Genomic DNA, 20,669 nt, shown 5'->3' on the forward strand with positions numbered 1-20,669 from the left:
ACTCGTGACAGCTCAGGAGAACCATATTCTTTAAATAAACACGCAGGTAGGAGCCAGACAAAAGGTTCAATAAATAAATACAATGTTTCACATTTGTTTTCTTTCTTGATTCTACAAGCCCTACTTTTAGCTTAAGTAGCAGTTCAACATTCAATTAACATTGAAATTGTACGCTTGTGCATGTAAAGGCATAGATTCATTCAGTGACTTCATTGAACCCAGTGTTTCATGAGAAGACTACATTTGTGCAAAGGATTGGGGTTATACAGAAGAAAGGTAATAGGTTTGTCACAATAATCAATAATTCAAAAAACAGAATACGTTTGGGCAAGTTGTAAATGTAGTTTCCACATTGGCACAAAGGTAGCAGGTAAACATGCCAGTTAAACTGAAATATTGGACATGTGCCTCTTTTTATTTATTTATTTTTTTAAGAGATGACAGGCTTTAACTCGTAGCCCCAATAAATCCAAACAGCAGGGATATGGGATTAGAAAGGCTAAAACGTTATGTGTTGGTGGTTATTTAACATGTACTTAAGTATGTTTTAAACAATGTTTTTGTGTGTGTGTTTTGTTTTATATTATTTGAAAAATAATTTCAATTTGCCTTTAGGTCACATACTCAGTACAATAGGCAGTGGCATTTTTCCTAACCCAGTTGATCTTCGTATTGTTTGCGGAAGCAGTCTCCGACAGGGAAGAAGTCCCAGCAGCGTTCCTGGTACATCTTCCAGACGTAGGACTCCTGCAGAACGCAGAAGGAATGGTTATCCGTCGGGAAGCTTTGACAGCACCATCACTACAGGAATATTTTCACTAAAACCATGTTCTCATTTATATGTTTAGACAGACTAAATGCTCCCACTTTTAAAAAAAAACATTACCCAGTCTATTGCCAGCCTATTAATTTGTGTATCACAATTAATAATACTGGGGGATGAAACCAAGGTCATTTAACCTCCCAGTCCCCACCGCTCTTGTTTGTAGAACACCTCCATTTCATCTTTTGAAAAATATCAAAACACTTGTGACTGTTTGTTTAAAATGAAATGTACTCACAGATCTTAAATTCACCCATTGATCCCTCACCACTCATAGCAGTATCTGGTATAGTTCCCACAGAAACAACCTTTTCCAGAGTGATGCCCTGGCCTTCTCTACCTTACCGGTAAGACTCCTGATCTTGTTTAATTGGAAACAAGCCACACCTCCTTCATTTGTCCAATTGGATAAAAGATATAATGCAATTTCTTAAGCTGGAGAAAATCAAGTTTACACTGCGTGGGTCTACTGAAAACTTCTATTCTACCTGGCAGTCATTTCTGACTTGTCAATGGGCTCAAACTTATCTCCACTGTCTGAGACCCCTCAAACTTTCTAGGTGATTTGCATGTAACATTATCTCTGTTTTCATTTGAATTTCCTCTCTTTCTGTCTCCTGCTTTGGTTTTCCACTATCTTATTATTTATTATTATTATTATTATTATTATTATTATTATTATTATTATTATTATTATTATTATTATTATTATTATTTTGATCCGTTTAATTTTCTTTTTACATGTATATTATATTTTCTGTTCATTTGCCACCTTGAATATGGAAGCTGGATTAATTGCAACGCTCTACTCAAGCTGTTTTAGCTGATTTAAACCTGAAAAGAAGTATTGAAACACAGTGCTTAATGGTGTCAATTTCAACATACCAACTGAGCCTACTTAATTAATTTGGCCCCTTTTGCAGTTTTAACTTGGACCTTGCCTTGTGAGTTTTTACTGTTTTATTTTTTTCCCCTCTCATCATGCCTATTTTTACATTTACAAATGCTAAGGTTTCCATCCGTAAAAAGCTTAACGCTTATAGTAGTGTATTTTTATAGTTTTATATATGAAATATTACAAATATTACAAAAGTATACAATATTTTAGACAGCACTACCGAACAGCAGTGTGTCAATTGGATCTGTCTTCTCAACTGACTTAAAACAGCAAGTAGATCTCGTTAAATCAATTGATTGGTAGAAGTGCTGCAGTAGGGTTTAATATGTACCTCAATTATGTACCTAGATAAGTGGAATGCTGCAATTAATCCAATTTTTTGTTACTTACATTTAAAAAAAAAAATATAAGCCATTCAGACTGAGGCTACATACCTGACCAGTGTGCTCTGTCTCATCCTTGTTAATGATGTACATCAGGAAGAACCTAAAATGTGAGAAGAGTAAAAGATTCAAGAGCTCAATATCAAGCTAAAATTATTTAAAGTAGCCCCTACAAAACATATCACTTTGCTCAGGAGAATAGTTAAATACAAGTTTGTAAAATGTTTGCTGTAATTATTCTTAGATCCCATTTTGTATTACCAAATGAGATTGTAGGTGAATAAAAAGAAAATATACAGCTAGAAAAGAACTAGAATGCACATTCCATATTGACATAGAACAGCAACAATGCCCTCCGCATCAGAAATTACCAGAGACTGCAGAACGTTCTGGTAAAAAAATACACTCCGCAATATCTCAATGCTTTAGATTTGGAGAAAACAAACTATCTTGGATCTGAGAACAATGGCAGGCACACACACATAGAATAACACTTAGTAGAGGGAGTTTCAAAGACTGAATTGTTCCTCAAAGTTCTTTTGATAAAGTGGGTCACATACAGTATCAAGATTGAGAACTCAGAGGAGAGAACAAGTCTTCATTGATGGCAATACATTCTGTAGCGAGACACATCAAAAAATAACACTTTATATAGCAACAGTAACTTCATCACAATGTTCATCTTTCTGCAATCCCCTTAAATTATCCTCTTCTTAATGCCAACAGGTGTTCTTTATAGTGTACATTTGCAAACTTGCCACAGACCTGCCATATGGAGCTGGGGCAGCAGTAAGTGCCCATCTTCATGGTACTTGTAGATTTGAAGACCTGAAACATGCAGGATCTCTGGGCTCTGCCTGAGAAAAGCCCCCCATACAAACCTACTGCATCCTGTACCAGCTGAAAATATTATGGATTGAATTTGTTCATCTAAATGTCAGGAGACACTGGACATCTGCCTAACTTCAATGGCTTGCACAGCAGTCTAATTCAGTTCTATTTTATTGTGAGCTTAGACAAAGTACAGTAGGGCTCAGGTTCTTTTAAGGGTTTATTTTGCATGTCTTCTGGCAGGCAACTCCAGTCTTTATTAATGACATTAACTATCTTATGTTCTCCTGTTACTGGTCCATATGAAAAACTGTGGGGAGTATTTTTATTTTATTTTATTTACTGGCATGCCAGACTATTACTCTATGTAAGATAGAGATCCAATCAATCCATTCTAGTTCACATGACAAATGCATTGTGCTTATCAATGCAAAATAACACAGAGCAAATATTGCTAAAGCACTAACATATTCTAAGTAAGTCATGCATTGCAGTATAATGAAAGCAGCATAGAGTAATTTGCTTCCTGGGTTTGCTCCATCACTAGTTATTGCTTAGCATTCATTGATATTGATATTAATCCTTTATACAGACTGTACAAGTGGCAGAAAGGAATGTGTGACACTTACAGGTAGTTTGCGAGGTTGTGCTCTTCTAAAGTGTGAGTTTCAAACCCATGCGGTACTCTGTCGAAGTAATCGTTACCAATTCCACAAATGAAGCATTTGGTCTGGAGATTAAAAATAGAACACAGCATGTGTCAGAGAAACAGGCCAAAAGCAAAAAACCTTTGAAAAAAAGTACTGCCTTATCTCTTTCAATACAGAGGCTGTCATTTCAAAGTCACACACATACAGTAGAGTACCCATACATTATTTAACATAAAAACTTCCATAAAAACATTTAAGAGACAGGGTTTCCTACATCCTTGCTTGGATTTATCACTGCAATTCTGATCTTGAAAGGAAAGGAATGCCCCAATGTCACTATAATATTCAATTACAGTGTTTAACATCAAGACAAATGAATAAGCAATGCAAGATCCTCCTAAAACAGAATATTTCCAGTTAAACGCTGCCTGATGAGGATTGAAATTATTCTTCTGGTCTGAGTTGATCTGGGTGGCTGTATGTTTCCTGACAGCAGCTGTAACTGCCAACGGGATTGCTCTTTCCAGCGAGGCTCAACTTCCCATTAATCTTGAAGCATGATTCCTAAAAACCCTTGAAAATTCAGCTCATTTATAGATTCACACAAGTGTTGTTTCGTATTCAAGTATCAGTGTTTGAGACACATTAATCAGTGCAGTTTACAGATTGAAGAGTGTGGTAATCAGGATTACGTCTCTGAGCATTAGGATTACTGTTCCTTTGCATCTCCTGCAATGTTCACTTAAGGAAACGGATGCCAGAACACCTGGCGGCATTACCAGTTCTTGCTTCTGCCTTACAGCAAGAGGAGTCTATTCAGTTAAACAGCAGATGATCTTAATACTGCAGGTATTCAAATCAATAACACAATCTCCATCAACTCCCTTCTCCCCTGAAGTTTTTTTGTTGTAATTGTAACAGATCCTTGTTTGTGTTATTTGTCAATGAAGTCTTTTTTGAACAATTTCAGTGATGGCTCTATTAAGATCGGTCTTGAATACACTCTTTTCACCTAAAATGAAGTCCCATACCTCCATGTCTTCTCTCACTTGCTCCTGTTGGTCTCTGAGCTCACCGAACGCATCAATAATCAAACCTGCGAGGAGAGAGAACAGTACGGTGAGACACAACGGCTAAGCAACACTCCATCAGGACACGGTTCCCAGGATATCAAACTCATATTAAAACTACATTGTTCAGTATTGTTTTATGTAATATATGTTTTAAAATATAATTAAATCTAAGTACCTAACACATTCCTAAAAAATGAAGAACATACTTCAAATAAATTTTAAAATAAAGCTTGGTGATGCATTGTTGTTAAAAGGACAAAATTATTCAATTGACACTAATTAGTTTAATTAGCATAATCTGTCAAGCTATTTATGAGGGATGTTTTAGGGGTGCATTGGTAATGGCCAATACAAATCTAGTATGCTGCAGTAAGACAACTTATCACAGAAGGCTCCGTCTTGACAGGGGACACTTTGAACTGTACTATACTGTACAGTATAAAACAGGCTGCCTCTCAATGTCAGACACAATAATACACATCTATCTAAGACATGGCTCTGCTGGTGAATGAGAGATTAAAGACAGACCCTGTCCAGCAGCTTGGGGCTGCGCTGCAGCTACCAGCAGGAGCGACTTTGAGAGAGGCAGAGCCCACAGGGAAACAAACCTACCCTGGATGATGGCCAGCAGGATGACGATGACGAAGAAGAAGAAGGTGATGTCGAAGATGATGCGGTACATCTCGTAGGGGTCCCCTGCAGGGTCCTCAAGCTCGTCTCCGATCCCACCGCCAGCGCGCACGCCCACGTACATGTGGAACAAGTAGCACTGCCAAACACAGGACAGGGGCGATCAGCATAGCGCCGGTACACTCACACTGGTGCAGGGCATGCATAATGCATGTTTCCATATCGTGCTGATCCAAAATGAAATGAACATTTGCCGTGTCTGATTCTTTAAACTATGCTGCTTGATTATGCATGTATGACATTATACACACGTAATGTCAAGCCTAGGATTATCGATTCCAGGCTGCATCATTTGTTGAAGCGCTAACTCACCGTCATCATGTCATCGCACTTCATGTCAGGTGCGTCCTCATCCTCACTCTTGTTGTAGAACTTGCGGAAGAAGTTGAAGGCCACGACCGTGTAAAGATACACCACCACTGCCAGCAGACCCACAGTCAACGCCAGCTGTGATAGGCAACGCACACATCACATCACTGCAGCACTACAGTTTATAGCTAGGCACTGTATTCACACTGCAGAGACCATGGACAGTGAAAACTAACCTCAACCTAACTGGGATTGTTCATAGAATCCATTTGTTCAGATGATCAAATTACTGAAGGGGACAACACTGAAAGGGATTTTTTTTTTTCGTATGTTCCAAACATCTGACCAAAATCATTTCATTTTTATAATTGCACAGACATCCTGTTCCACTACAACAGCTGTTTTCTACATTTTACTCATGCCACAAACAATGGAACTGAAAGTATCTTATTGTTTTTGTGTCATTCATTAAATTAACTCATTTTTACAAAACAGCCTAAAGGTTAAAGATCGTGAGTGTGCAAGAGATGAACATGACCAATACGAGCACTGCATTGATAAAAGGCTCTTTTAAAATAGGCTGTTTGCATACGTGACACTGCAAGCTTCAATCAGTCTGGTAATGTCAGAAGCACAACTACTCCCTTGATCTGTCTGAAAAAGCTGTTTGGATGCTGCGCTCTGCATACCTGCTTTCCATTGTGAGTTACAGAGGACAGGATGGTTCTCAGGGTCTTGAAACCCATGGCAATATCAAGCAGATGGGCAGCGAAGAAGAAGTTGTTGTAATGACCCAGGACAGACATAGTGGTGTACCAAGCCAGGTAGAGGAAGGACTGAAGAGAGGAAGCAGTAGGTTAGTAACAATGCTATCAGTGACATGCCGCTATGGACAGAAGTTTTGCATCACCTAGAATTTTAGGATTGAGACATCATTAAAAAAAAAAAAAAAAATTTAATTGTATGTAAAAATAATGTGATATCTTGTAACAATTTTTAGTCACCCTGGATAAGGGCATCTGCTAAGAAATAAATAATAATAATTTATATATATATATATATATATATATATATATATATATATATATATATATATATATATATATATATATAAACACAATTTAGATACTTTATTTCACATCATGTAATCAAAGAAACTACAAAATGATATTGCAAAAAAAGTAGAAAGGAAGCCATAAAATGTCACAGTTTTCAATTTTTGTCAGTTTTTCATTAAGTATGTGGAAAACTACAAAGCGGTATGTAATTCTATATGTTAACGTAACATTATTCAGCAGATTTCGTTTGACTATTAGTTAATTTTATAGGGTGATGCAAAACTTTTGGCTATAGTTGTATAAGCACTTGTATGTACATATAGAAAAATACATAAGAACTGACAGCGGGACAGATTGCATCAAGTGTTGCACAAAATCCAAGTAGAAACGTGTGGCATACTGATGGACATCATTACAGATGGGCAGGCATATTCCCAGAGTCTCAACTGCTAAATAATGTTTTATCCCAATTGTAAAAACAGTTCTCTTGAGATGTAAAACATACAGATGTGTGTGCCACACGCTATTTAAGAACTATTAACAATATTGCTATTTATACAGTAACTACTTTGAACACAATTCCTGAGGCTCTAAGAATAACACATTGTGGAAAGCGCTCTGGCAATAAGGCTGCACCTGCATGTTTGATAACAACAAGACCCCGCCCTGTCCCAGTTTGTTTTCTAGCAGCAGTCAGGGAGCTGGGCAGCCTTTCCCTTGTAAAAGATTTCAGGTCATGACTGAGTTGGGCTGTCAGTCAGAGCTTTGTAAGGAATCTCACCAAGCCTGGAGCTAGTGGCATTGTCACTCGTTTCATAGCGTTGAAATTAGCAAAGAAAAAAATGGCGTTTCCCTTACATTATCAGTGAACACGACCCCCAGTTTCCAGATGTGGTATTTCATGTCAATGGAGCTCAGCCTGTAAGAATAATACCAGATAAAAATCCCAAGGCAGCAAAACCCCTGAACGATGCTGACAAGTGGAGACTCATTCAGGGACAATGTGCACCATTTGTTCTTAGTTTTGTATTCAAAAATCAACTCAGAATGTATATTAATACAGTAGTTCTGGACTTTCATTATCTTCCATACACCAAAAAAGAAAAAAAATCATACAAATTGTATTTTGGGGTAAAAATCTGACAACTGGTGCTATTCAGTGGACTTAGCTATTGTTTAGTGCATGTTAAAGGGGTAGTAGCTCTTCAGGAAAGAAAATCCCTTATATTCCGGAGTTTGTGTATGCATCTCAAAGAAGTGTATACTAATATTTGTGGCCATCACTGCACTCTATTGACACCTGCTGGGAGGGAAGGGAACAGCACCAATTGTCAGTAACTCGACACTCAATCTAGCAGTGTGGTATAAAAAAAAAACAAACAAACAAGCTTTAGTTCACCTCCAAACGAACTTGGTCCCTTTGCTCGCAGATAAGTGTGAACAGCAAGCACACTGACACACTGTTTCAAACGAAACGAGCCAGACTGAGTCCGTCTGAAACGGAACCAGTGTGAATGCAGCCTCACTCTAGGTCAGTCTTAATCGCCGTTTATGGAATGCACCATCTGTGCTCTTAAATATCAGAAAACTGACAAAAATAAAAAAACACAACTTACCAAGACACTAGAGTTGCTTCCTTCGCTGCTGTTTCCTCAGTAGGGTTGAAGTCCAGCGCACTTTTATCCAAGCCCAAGAGTTCAGCAATACGTTCTGGTCCATAGAGATCCCCATACTTATTAATGACCTGCACAGGACAAGGAAAGAAGGGAGCATGACAACCTACAGTACAGGACAGTACATACAACACCCCATATTCATACATGCAATGAAAATGATATTTAACAAGCTGATAGATAAAAACTAACTACTATGTTAAGTGGGGCATTTTTTTTTATATTATTTTGCTGAAACCCTCAGGAACCGCCTGGGGTTTCCTCACCATCCCTGGACCTCGGGATGCGAATCTCTGTCCCTAACCGTGATACATTGTGAGATAACTGGTCAGATGTCTGAGCAGATAACAACCAGATAGCGTGACAGAGCTTGGTGTAAGTGTGAGAGGCACTGTGTTCTCTTATTAAACGCAAGAGATAACTTGAATTGCGTCCTTTTCAATCCACCCACGTTGAGCGGATTCCGCAGGGTGACTGGAGAGAGCTCAGCACATTCACTCAGCCCTTCTGTTTGCTTTCTGTTCACCAAGAGACCTCATGAGGCCGGTTTGCACAACAGGCTTTAACTGTACTTTAACTGTTCTCCCTTCAGAGACAGAGACTTCATGCACAGTTCAATGCATGACCTTGCTAGACAAAGGGCCCTACTTCAGTGGTCCAAACCAGGGGTCAGCATAGCAACCTGTCATACATGCCAACGTTGGCACGGCACGTCATTTCGGCTGGCACAGCATTGGAACACAGCTGTTTCTGTTTGGCTTGTGTCGTCACACTGAGGTCATGCTACATGCCCAGAAGAAATGTATCCAGTGAAGCTCAAATATTACAAATTTTAAAAATACATCATTATACTTTTCTATGCGTGCTGTCAACGGCTCACCTGCCATTTATTTTAATTAAACCATTCATTTAAAAAGCTGTTAATTGTGCACATGTGGTGTATACTTAAACAGTATGTGTTTTCACTTCTTGAACGTCTTCATTCTATTGATGCCATCTAATCAAGGGATTAAAAGTAAATCAGAAACAACGATACTTACTTTACGTTTAACAAACTTGTCCCAGTAGTTATTAGGGAAGGACCTGTGGTAAAAAAAACACATTTCAGTGGTAAGTGTTTCTGTTTTTGCAGAAAACCATCTGCATTGACAGCACTAGAAACTAGAAGCTGCTTTTAACAAGGAAGAGAATAAAAAATACCCAATATACTTCCTTCATTCTAGGAACAGAGAGCTGTCAATTAAGCATGGATTTGTGTGTTACAAGCCATTGTTTAACCTGAATGAACACATGCGTTTAAAGGGGTTACAGACGCCAGATGGATTTGTTTGTCCGTTTTGTCTCATATAAAGACGCTTAATGTGAATGCAATTTTTGGTCATTAAAAATAAATAAATGAGGATGTATGTAGCCCATTGAAATTAGCAGCAGCATGCGTCTGTCTGTGAGTGTGTGTGTGTGTGTGTGTATATATATATATATATATATATATATATATATATATATATATATATTATATATCATTAGTTTGTTCTACATAACAATACATTACTGGGAAATCAATGTAACAATTGTGTGTGTGCATGCTTATTCATTGTCACAAAGACTGAATAGAAATGCAACACCTTTAATGAAGATGATATAAGTGTGTGGGATCTACAGCCCAGTTGTTGGGCAATTCTTGCTCACATCTTTAATGATATTAACTTGTTTACGATAGGAGAGGTTAGTCAAGTTTGAGTTTGATTGGAATGGAATCATCTAATCTGGGTACACATTCTTAGTCAACCAAACTAACGTTTTGAAATTACAAAGAGAAAGTCTGCACCTGTCTGCCTCTCTGAGTGAGCGTGTGTCTGTGTATCTGTCTTACGGTGTGCTAATGACAAGGCGGTCCCACTGTCCTTTGATGTCATCGTCAGAGGGCTGCTCGGTGATGTACAGGCCGTCAAACTCCAGCTTTCGAGCGATTTCCTTTTCACGCTTGAACACAACCAGAGGAACCTTGTGAGGGGCACAGGGAAAAGCACTTCAGTAACAATCCACAACCGCATGTGTAAACACAGGGCATATTAATGGACCAATACCTCTCAGGCTGCTCCTGGAACTGCAGAGCACACGGTTTACAGAGGGCTGGAACTTTTTAACCAGCACACATTCATAAACAGGTCTCATACCGTCAGGTTAAGCGTCTGCTGGAATGATTCTGCCACAAGGTACAGGATACGATTCCTGTGCAGACCAGGTCCTTCACTATGAAAGTGTCATGACCTCTGTGATATCGCATGATTAGTATTCAAAATAGGGCAAAGCAGGACAGGCTATGGGCTATGGTACACAGATATTTACACATATTCTCAGACCACAGGAATACAAATGTAAAGGTGGTCAGTGCCCACGAGAACCAAAAACACATCAAATAGAATGCTGCAACCTGAGTAGACTCTGCACTTGCTATGGAGCTAGGGCTTTTTGTTTATGTATATGTCGAAATTGTGGGGATTTTTGTCAATGACCAGAAATCATGTTTATAACCATCCAAAAAGTGAATTGACTGGTTCCTTCTGGTAATTTACTGGGAAATGATGTGTTCAATTCAAACAACAGCACAGACGGGGAAACAAAATGTACCTCTATTGCAACAAAATGCAGTAAACTGCTACACAAACCGGGGGCGCAAACACAATAGTACTACTCTTCTGTGTTCACTCTGTGTTTAGAAGATAAAGACTCAGTGTTGTTTTAATTATGTTTCTATAAAGTTTCTGATGTTAGGTTTGAACCGATAATCACACAGAAATTCAGTAACTGTGTAAAGGAGCGCTTGTTTGACAGGGGCCTACCTTGAGACAGTAGTATCCGACGACACACACTAAAGAGATGATAGTGTGGATGATGGCGAGGAACCGCAGTGTGGGCGCCATGTAGCCGGTGCTCTCCTGCAACACAAAGAACTCCATCCCGAAATCATCATCATCATCGTCATTCCAGGGGTCAGAGTCTTCATCCTCCTCCTCCCCAGTCACCTGCACAGGTACAGCAGTGACGCAGACTCTTATTAGACTCAGGTGTGACGAAGCCTGTGTTAAACTGCAGTCCTGTGTGCTACAGCTATAGTTACCTTGTAGAAAAGCAGGATGAAGTTGATGGCAAAAGCAACAAAGAGAGCAAGGAATCGCAGGTTGTAGAAGTTTCTAGCCAGGTAGTTCTGAAAAATCAAAAAATCTCCTGGTGATCTGGATGAATGAAAAGAACCCTTGGACAGTTTAGATGGGTTTTGACTCATCCTTTTAAGAATATCCTTTACAATTCCTATATTAATGTTGTATACAGTATTGTTTTGGTGTATGGCTCCCATAGTAAGAATTCATTTCCATTTCAATGTATTTTATTTCTATAGTGTCTTTCATACAACAGTATCTCAAAGCACTTCACATTTCGTTTAAAAAGAAAGTATGCAATATCAAGAAGTAGTAAAAATACTAAGTAACAAGACATATTTATAATAATAATAATAATAATAATAATAATAATAATAATAATAATAATAATACATCAAAATAAAACAAATTGCAGAAAACTGGAAATTAAGAAGAATGATAAAACACATGATTACAAAATAAGCAAATAAAATAGACAAAAACAATTATATTTGTAAGTCAGGTAAAAAAGACTAAACTATAAAAGCAAGTCTTTAATCTTGACTTAATATTGACTGATGCAGCATTTCTGATGAGATCCAAAATTCGAAATCCTACGGTATGTCTAGAACTCTGTCCCATTACAGGAATACTGTGCCATCACTGTACAATAGATTCTCACCTGGAACAAAAGAAAATCATTGGGAGCTAGTACTTTGAAACACTGATTTAGCCTTTTTCCTGATGAGAATCGAATGAAATGAAGGTGCAGCATACCCTGCAATGGGTGAAAAACCCTGTATGGAAATTAAACAAGTAACACATTCCCTGCAAAGTTTTCTGTTACGATTCCTATAAGATTCATAGCTCACTGTCTGAGAGCATGAACCAATCGTTTGATTTCAGATTGAAGCGCTTCAAGCTTTAATATAAAAACATGAGTCTGCCATCAGATGGTCCATAGTTCTTGCACTGAGCCAGCAAGCTTTGATGTAGGAGTCACACCACAGCAACCCTGGCCTTCACTCCAGGACTCACCAGCATTTTAGTTTGATAGACCTCCAAGCCTGCTAAGAACTTAGCCATGAAGGCATCCTTCTCCCCCTTCTTCTGCCCGTGCCTCCTCCTCCGCGCCGCCTTCTCCTCGCTCAACGGCTCCGCCTGCTCCTCTTCCTTCGCCTTGTCCTTCTTCTCACCATCCTCCGTGCTGAGAGGAACGACACAGGAACACGTTGGACAAAACTCCAGTACCAAATACAGACAAGCCTGCCTAGAACTCCAAAAACCAGACATGAAGTACACTTGGATCAGGAGACTCAAATACAAACTCTCTGTGTGGGATATGTAGAAAGACGTGTTGAAACTTCCTACCATCATAGTATTTAGATTCAACCAGGTTTTGTTTTATTGTTTATTTAATAGTAATAATTAATACAAAGCCACATAGACAGAAACTCTGCAATAATGGAAAAATTAACATTCTTCACTATTTGAACTAATATTATCCAGTCTGGCGCAGGAGGTATCTGACAGTAGGGGACGAAATAGCCGTCTACTGCAATTATCCACAACGTAACAGCATTCGCTGGTAGAAGAAACAGTAACAAGAGTGCTGTCTTTACTTGTGTTTCTCTTTACTGTTTCAGTTTTAGAAATAAAAAGAGCAACTATTTCAACACACTAAGTTTCATTATTCCAAGTGTGCAACATTGGCTTGCTGCGGTTTGGATTTTGCACCTGTGGTGTGCAGCGTCTTGAGAGACATGCATTGAGTAAAGTTCAATAATGTATAGCTCACTTATAACATAACACTCATATTCATGTGTTATTAAATTTTTTAACAGTTTATTACAATATGTTTCTTTCATGTTCCTTTAACTCTGTTTATAGCGTGTTATTACCAAAACCTTTCTAATAGTGCTTATACTGTAGCAGTCTTTACATATGGGTTATTGACTTCTTGTAACAGATCCGGAAACTTACTCTGCCTTTTCTGGTTCGGCCTTGGTTTCTGTCTCAGTGTCCTTGCTGGAGTCACCTGCCTGGAGCACCAGAATGACAATGTGTTAGTCTCAGGCTATTCATAGATCAGACACAGCGTGACTCAAAAATCACTGGACGAGGGCATCCTTCTTGTGCTTTCTTTGGAACGTACTGCAGGGCAGGATATCGACTGAAGACAAGATGGCCCTGGATTGAATGAAAAGCACCTGCAACTTCTGTGTTTACCGGTTAATAAATGTGTTCATCCCATGCGTCCACTGACTTCTGAGTCATCCAGCATATGCAGTAGTACAGTTTAAGACTGCAAACTAAATAGCCACACACACAAGTCAGCATAGTTACAGGTATTAGGGTTTCAGTACTTTGTTATGAAATTATTGATGAATTCGGTATCTTCTTAGCCTTTAATACAGAAATTAATACAAAAACAAAAGAATAATTTTCAAATATCTAAATAAACAATATATCTGTTTAGTATGAAAAAAAACTAAATAGACTGACAGTAGCTTGGATAAAAAAAAATATATATGATTTTATTGGACTTGGACAATTTCTTTCAGCAAACTGGATCTTTTTTTCAGGTTACAACTGGGGCTTTGTACACTAACAAACAGTAAACTGAACTGCACAATTTATACTCAGACACCCTTAAATGTGCCAATTCACAAAGTAAAAACAATTTATTGAACCACTCACACAATGAAAAAAAAGTAACCCATTCAGAAACTGTAATTTAACTCTACATTGTTCCCTTTTTAGTAATTAATATGGAATGAATAAATACTGAATTAATTAGGTGATTAGTACCCAAGTTTGGTTTAACGGTTTAGTGAATGCCTAATTGTTTAGTTATAGTAAACGTGTACACGTCAAATCCCCATTTTTTTGTTGGTATGACTGAATACCTGTAGCTAGGTCACCTCCTAAAGGTATTCAAGATGCAGAGAGAACTGTAAATAGAGCTAAAAGACAGATATACGGTAGCACCTCTTAATACCTGTCAGGGTTTTAAATTACAGCTGATTTAAAGAAATTAAAACCAACCTGTTCCAATTTCTTTTGACGAACTGCGCTTGCCAGATTGGCTGGGGCATCAGTACCAATGGTTTCAGAGATATCCCCGAGACCAGGCTCTGGGCTGTGTTTTGAGTGACCTTCCTTCTTAATGCTACCCAATAACTCTGACATCAAGTCCGGTTCGCCCTTTTCACCTTTCGCTAACTGCACCAGGTCAGACGAGGCAGTGGCTTCGCTGATCTCCGATTTCTCTGCTTCCAGGACGTCGCTGTGGATTCCGAACTGGGTGGGGTCGGGCATGTTCCCCAGGATGTCCGTCACCTTGATGTTCTTGGCACCTTCGACCAAGCCGCCGCCAAACATGGAGGTCCAAACGATCTGGATGAGCCCCCACACCAGGGTGTAGACAAAGTGGAAGAGTCCCACAAAGATCATCCAGAAGAATGAAAAAAACATCACAATAATTTCCTTGGTGCTCATCTTCTTGAACTTCTTGTACTGCTTCTTGATGTTCTTTAAGGTGAGAAGCTTCATGAAGTTGGTGAAGTTCTTCTTCATGGAAACACAAGCCATGGTGAAGGCAGACGTGGACTCCAGCGAGGCCTCTTCATCCTCTGCCGCTGTCAGCTCCTCTAGAAGGCTGTGAGGCTCCTCCTCATCTTCCTCTGGTCTCTCTGCAGCATCCGGCTCTGAGATCTGCGAGGCCAACTGCATCTCAAAGATGGTGTCCTCGCAGAAGTTCACAAAGAGCTCCATTTTCTCACTCTCACCCCCTTCATTGACAACATCAAAGATAAACTGTCGCTTGGACTCTTTGACTTGTGGTTTCTCCCACTGCGTTCTACTTGACTCGCTGATCTCAAAGTATACCCTCTCAATGCGCTTGGCTCCCCCCAGGATTTCAATGCGACCCAGGTAGGGCTCGAAGTAATTCAGTACATTTTCTGCTAACTCCTGGAAAGTCCCCAGCCTGGTATCGTGAGGCATGTGTTCAGACAGGTTGGTCAGGAGCACAGCCACATTGAAGCCAATGTCCTTGGCTGGCTCGTGGAACCTCTCCACAAACTCTTCGTAGTTGAACATGTCGTTCTCATCGGCATCTGCACAGGACAGCAGGAACTCGATCTCAGACTGAGTGTACTGCCTCTGGCTTTCCATGGCTTTCTGGAACTCCTTCTTGGAGATGACTCCCTTTCCATCAGGGTCATACTCCTTGAAGGCATCGGAGGAAGTCAGGTCTTTCAACTTAAGGAACATGTCAAAGAATTTCAGGATCATTTCCACATTGTTGGAAGATTCAACTAGGGTGTCCACCATCTGCTTTCCAATAGTTCCATTGACAACGTTACCTGTAATAAAACACAACAGCATTAAAGGAAGTTCCAATATACTTGGATTTAGCACTGTTTGGTTGAATATATTTAGGGCTTACGTTTTTTGGTTTTTATTCATTTCATTTTTCTGTGCTTATTTTTAGCTATGTTCGACTTTTATGTAATTTTTTTTTTTGGGCTTTCGTTTTTTATATACTGTATGAAATTATTGTTTTCTGTCACTTTCCAAAATACTTGGGCATTTTGTTCTACCTTCTTTCCTTAGCTGTCTTCCACAACGAAATCCTCATGATCACGGACACATCCTTCTGGGGTTTTTGTGTTTGTAAATATAAATATATTACATTTGGTTGGATTTAATTCTAACTCGTGATACATACGAGGGAACATACTGGATTACAGGGGAGTGAGGGGGAGGTCATTGACGTGCAAGGGAGTGGTTTATGACCTGCCTACCTTCCAGGAGGGACAGCATCATCACCACCATGTCCTGCTGCAGGTCCAGCAGCTCTTTCAACAGCTCAATCTGACTGGAGTCCTAAATAATCAACCACACCAGCACCGAAACACACAGATACACAGACACCCACAAACACATACACAAACAGCACAAAAACAACATGAGTCAATCTCCAGCCAGCTCTGGGAGGGAGATGCAATTTAAAAACCTGAACTGACATTTGGAAAGGACAAAACCGGATGACCCATGCTGGGTAACCACCATCAATCAACCATTTTTAATGTCATCCTATTAAAAATGACAAATAGCATGTTCCTTTGCTGCCATGGAAGTCAAATGTATAAGTGCTACTTTGTAGACTTTGTAAACATTTGAAAGTACAGTACGCCTTTACAAGTGGTTTTGTAATACAAACCCATACTGTGAATTTACTTTAAACATTGATGCCTAAACTGCTAACACACAATTATTTTATATTAGCAGGACTTTCTAAAGAACTAATAAAATAGCAAGGCTCTGTACCTGAGAGAGCTTCATCTGCATGTTTGCAAAGACGTGGAGGAAACCAACAACCGCGTCCCAGAGCCTGCTGTGAGCCAGACTCTGCTGATTCCCGATGCAGGGGCCCTGGGGAGACAGGCAGGGGTCACAACACACTGCATAGGCATTATAGGGGGAGGGAGGAGAGTGTGAAAGAGAGGGAGAAACAGAGAGAGTGTAAAAGAAATGAAGAGAAAAGGAGGGAGAGAGGGAATGAAGGAGGGAGAGAGAGAGAAAGTGACAGAGGGGGTAGGGGAAGGAGAGAGAAAGAGACAGCGAGAGAGAGAAAGGGAGGGAGAGATACACGGGGAGAGAGGGAGTAAGCGAGAAAATGAGTGTTAAAGAAATAAAAAGAAAGGGAGAGAGGGAAGGAAGAAGACAGCGTGAGAGAGAGAGAGAGAGAGAGAGAGAGAGAGAGATGGAGGGAGACTGCATATACAAGATTTTCTAAATACAACACCATAACCTTGAAAACACATAACGTTATTCAGGAGAAAATACAATAAAGTAAAATAATTACTCAATCAAATAAATAAATAATACATAGCAAAGTGGTGGAAACTAGGCAATGTACAATGACCCTGGGCAGTCCATGTCTCTCCAGACAAAGACTGTTTGTGGACAGGTGCAGTGCACAGTGCTCCAGCTGCTTCAGTCTCTGTACATGTGTGCCACTCAGTGGGGTAAAGATGTAGTACACTCCTTTCTTTCCAAAAATAGAAAACAAAACAAAAGCCAAATGGATAATGACATTCTGGAGCTGTGTTGTAGACGGCACTCTTTCAAAGAACGAGCAGGAGCATGAACCCCAATATTAAATCCCAACACTAATATGAATAACCGTTTACACATTTTATAAGAATGTTTGATTTTACCTGGCTAGATAATATTATAAATAAAATATCTTTATTCTAGTGTTTCTACATACTTGCATTGGGTCACTAGCTGGGGTTACAATCTGTCCTCAGGCATTTTCAAAAACTGAGGAAGTCTTAAAGCTATGGAAACAAGGCCACGGTTCCAGCAACAACAACAAAGCAACTCTTACCGAGCTTCTCCAAGAACATTGGTTGCTTTTCATGGCCACAGAAGCCAGCTTTGGAAGGACGTGCACCTTGCCTCCTTACCTGAATGTACTCCGTAAGAGAGTTAAAGATTTGTTTAGCTACAGCCAGCGCTTTGGAGAAGTTGCGTTGCCCTGGTTCGTCTATGACGTCCTTCCCTGAATAGTACCAGTAGAAGTCACTGATGGATTCCTGCAGGAACACAGCCAAGTTTCAAATTATACTGAATGTTCTTTGTAATAGTTTTTGGAGCTCATTGTATAGCTATGGCCAAAGGTTTTACATCACCCTGCAGAATTAACTAATTTTGCTTCATAAAGTCGAATTAAATCTGCTGAATAATGTTATGTTAACATAATGAATTACATACTGCTTTGTAGCTTTCCCCATACACAATGAAAAACACACAAATTGAAAAATGTGGCATTTCGACATCTAACATGAAATACTGTACTACTATTATGGCTTCCGGTAGACTTTTGCAATATCATTTTGTAGTTTCTTTGATTACAGGATGTACAAAAATGTCATATATTATTAATTTTATGTCTCAATCCTAAAATTTTAGGTGATGCAAAACTGTTGGCCTTAGCTGTATTGTTGAAATGCATGCAGTGCTCTACAGACACCCAGGAGGATGATTCACAGCGTAACGGTGTCTGCACGTTCACTGTACCTGCAGACGCAGCAGGTAGTCCACTGTGCTGATGATGATGTTCACAGTGGCAGTGTTTCCAGTCTGGGTTCTCAGGAAATTCTGGAAATCTGTTCATTAAAAACAGAGAACACTGTCAGTATCTGCAGAGCAGGTAAGCTTGTACAAAAAATGCTTCATTCTGCAGTTTAAAATATTATCACGATGAACGAACACCTCCAGGTGTCAGATTACTAACTATAACACGGCTGGCTGCCCATCGTTTGGTGTAGGGATGTAATTTATTTTAATTTCTAAAACATTTCAACATCTAAACTTGAAACATTACAACAAGCTCTCCATTAGAGTGCTGTTATTTTTTATTGTAACTTAACACTTGAATGTGGATACGAGTGTACAACATCTATGTGTATATGGAAAAAACTTTGAACAAATAACCCACACTTCCTACTGTATAAACACTGCAGCTGACCTGTATTTGACATGCATATCTTTGACACACTTCAACTCTTAAGATCCCTAGTTTGGTGCCTCCTCCTGTCCGGTTTCATTGCTCTACTTTTAATCTTTTTCACAGCAGCAGCACAAAGCAGCCAATTAACTTCATAACCAACTTTATTCCACCATTATAAATATTATTTATTTCTTAGCAGACGCCCGTATCCAGGGCGACTTACAATTGTTACAAGATATCACATTATTTTTACAGACAATTACATTATTTTTTACACATTATTTTTACATACAATTACCCATTTATACAGTTAGGTTTTTACTGGAGCAATCTAGGTAAAGTACCTTGCTCAAGGGTACAACAGCAGTGTCCCCTACCTGGGATTGAACCCACAACCCTCCCGTCAAGAGTCCAGAGCCCTAACCACTTCTCCACACTGCTGCCCTATAAACCCATTTGACCTCTCCAACTGGTATAAGTCTTGTCCTTTCTTGACATCCAACCTCTGTTTTTCAAATGCTTTATAAAACAGCCAACTGACATTAATGTCATCAAAGGCTGGGCATATTTCACAGAACTTCAGAATCACGGTTTGGATGTTAGTGTCAAGTTATATCAGTTTGGGTTCTTAGCAGAAGGTCACTTGCAGGCTTCAATCTACTCTCTGAGATGCCCTGGAGAAGTTGGGCAGAAACTGGACGTACCATTATTGTGACCTTCACATAGCAGCTGCAAAAACCTAAAGAGATCCCGAGTGAACTCATCGTTTTGAAGAACCTTCTCACCTTAAACAGAAAAACAACAGTTCAATGAGCAGCCCTGTCACACAGGGGGAGCTGATAAACATGGGGTCAAGACATAAAAGCTACTTTAGCCTGCCGTTGCTTTTTGTTTTTATTGTAGCAAACTGAATTTTCTTATCAAAAAGAATAAAAATCGGGCCAAAAGTAGATTTAATGATTAGAACAATAACCAGCTCTCTCATGGTTACTATGTATATTATTAGTAGTAGTATTATTATTATATGATGGTAACATACAAAAAGAGCAGAAAAATATGCGTCATCTTGAAATCCATTCAAATGAAAACAAATGACAAAAACTGCAGTTCCCTTTCAATTCGAAGACGACCACCAAAACATCACATATGGGACATGCATGCCTATTGGTAGGTATTTTCTGAGCTCTCTATACCAGAGCTGCCGATAGGCCCCTTCCTGTGATGACGCCCCCTGTCCCGCCTACAGAGGGGTTAAAACCTTCATTCCACGGATGCCACATCTCTTTTTACCTCTCAAGATGGTAAGGTAAGACCCTCTGTGTTGGTATCTGAGCATGTTGTGAAAAAGAGCTTTTGAGTCAAATGCAGTTCCCTTGCGTTTCAGGCTGAAAGCTGGCTTGCTGCTTCCATGGAATCAATGACTCCTGATTCAGCCTTTTTCTTCTCTCTTCTTCAGCAACTTGCTCGTGCTCGTGTTGCAGGCTACTCATTTCCTATCTGTGGTACGTGAGCCGACTGCCTGTGCAGTATTGATTTAAAGGAGTGAGCGTTGTTGTTGTCAAGCAACTCGCTAGCTGCCAAGTGGCAGTTTAAATATATATAAAAACATATAT

At 39.4% G+C, this 20,669-nt stretch overlaps 1 protein-coding gene across 22 annotated transcripts in view; it reads right to left on the reverse strand.

Annotated features, from left to right (window-relative positions):
• Positions 1-411: 411 nt before the first annotated feature.
• LOC117419285 (ryanodine receptor 3) overlaps positions 412-20,669 on the reverse strand; it is a 141,773-nt gene continuing 121,515 nt past the window's right edge. For all 22 annotated transcript variants that reach the window (XM_058991369.1, XM_058991359.1, XM_058991364.1 and 19 more), the window contains 21 exons: positions 19,761-19,841; positions 18,624-18,712; positions 18,011-18,139; positions 16,866-16,970; positions 16,340-16,421; positions 14,577-15,898; positions 13,512-13,570; positions 12,567-12,735; positions 11,510-11,596; positions 11,232-11,414; positions 10,262-10,392; positions 9,429-9,471; positions 8,332-8,459; positions 7,574-7,634; positions 6,347-6,493; positions 5,661-5,795; positions 5,271-5,427; positions 4,617-4,681; positions 3,565-3,665; positions 2,156-2,207; positions 412-747 (listed from right to left, as the gene is read on the reverse strand). In XM_058991369.1, the coding sequence (XP_058847352.1) occupies positions 652-747; positions 2,156-2,207; positions 3,565-3,665; positions 4,617-4,681; positions 5,271-5,427; positions 5,661-5,795; positions 6,347-6,493; positions 7,574-7,634; positions 8,332-8,459; positions 9,429-9,471; positions 10,262-10,392; positions 11,232-11,414; positions 11,510-11,596; positions 12,567-12,735; positions 13,512-13,570; positions 14,577-15,898; positions 16,340-16,421; positions 16,866-16,970; positions 18,011-18,139; positions 18,624-18,712; positions 19,761-19,841 (3,422 nt within the window). In that variant the 3' untranslated portion in view covers positions 412-651. The remainder of the gene's footprint in view (positions 748-2,155; positions 2,208-3,564; positions 3,666-4,616; positions 4,682-5,270; positions 5,428-5,660; positions 5,796-6,346; positions 6,494-7,573; positions 7,635-8,331; positions 8,460-9,428; positions 9,472-10,261; positions 10,393-11,231; positions 11,415-11,509; positions 11,597-12,566; positions 12,736-13,511; positions 13,571-14,576; positions 15,899-16,339; positions 16,422-16,865; positions 16,971-18,010; positions 18,140-18,623; positions 18,713-19,760; positions 19,842-20,669) is intronic.

Source organism: Acipenser ruthenus, chromosome 18 (assembly GCF_902713425.1).
Source record: "Acipenser ruthenus chromosome 18, fAciRut3.2 maternal haplotype, whole genome shotgun sequence".
In the NCBI taxonomy this organism is placed as follows: domain Eukaryota; kingdom Metazoa; phylum Chordata; class Actinopteri; order Acipenseriformes; family Acipenseridae; genus Acipenser; species Acipenser ruthenus.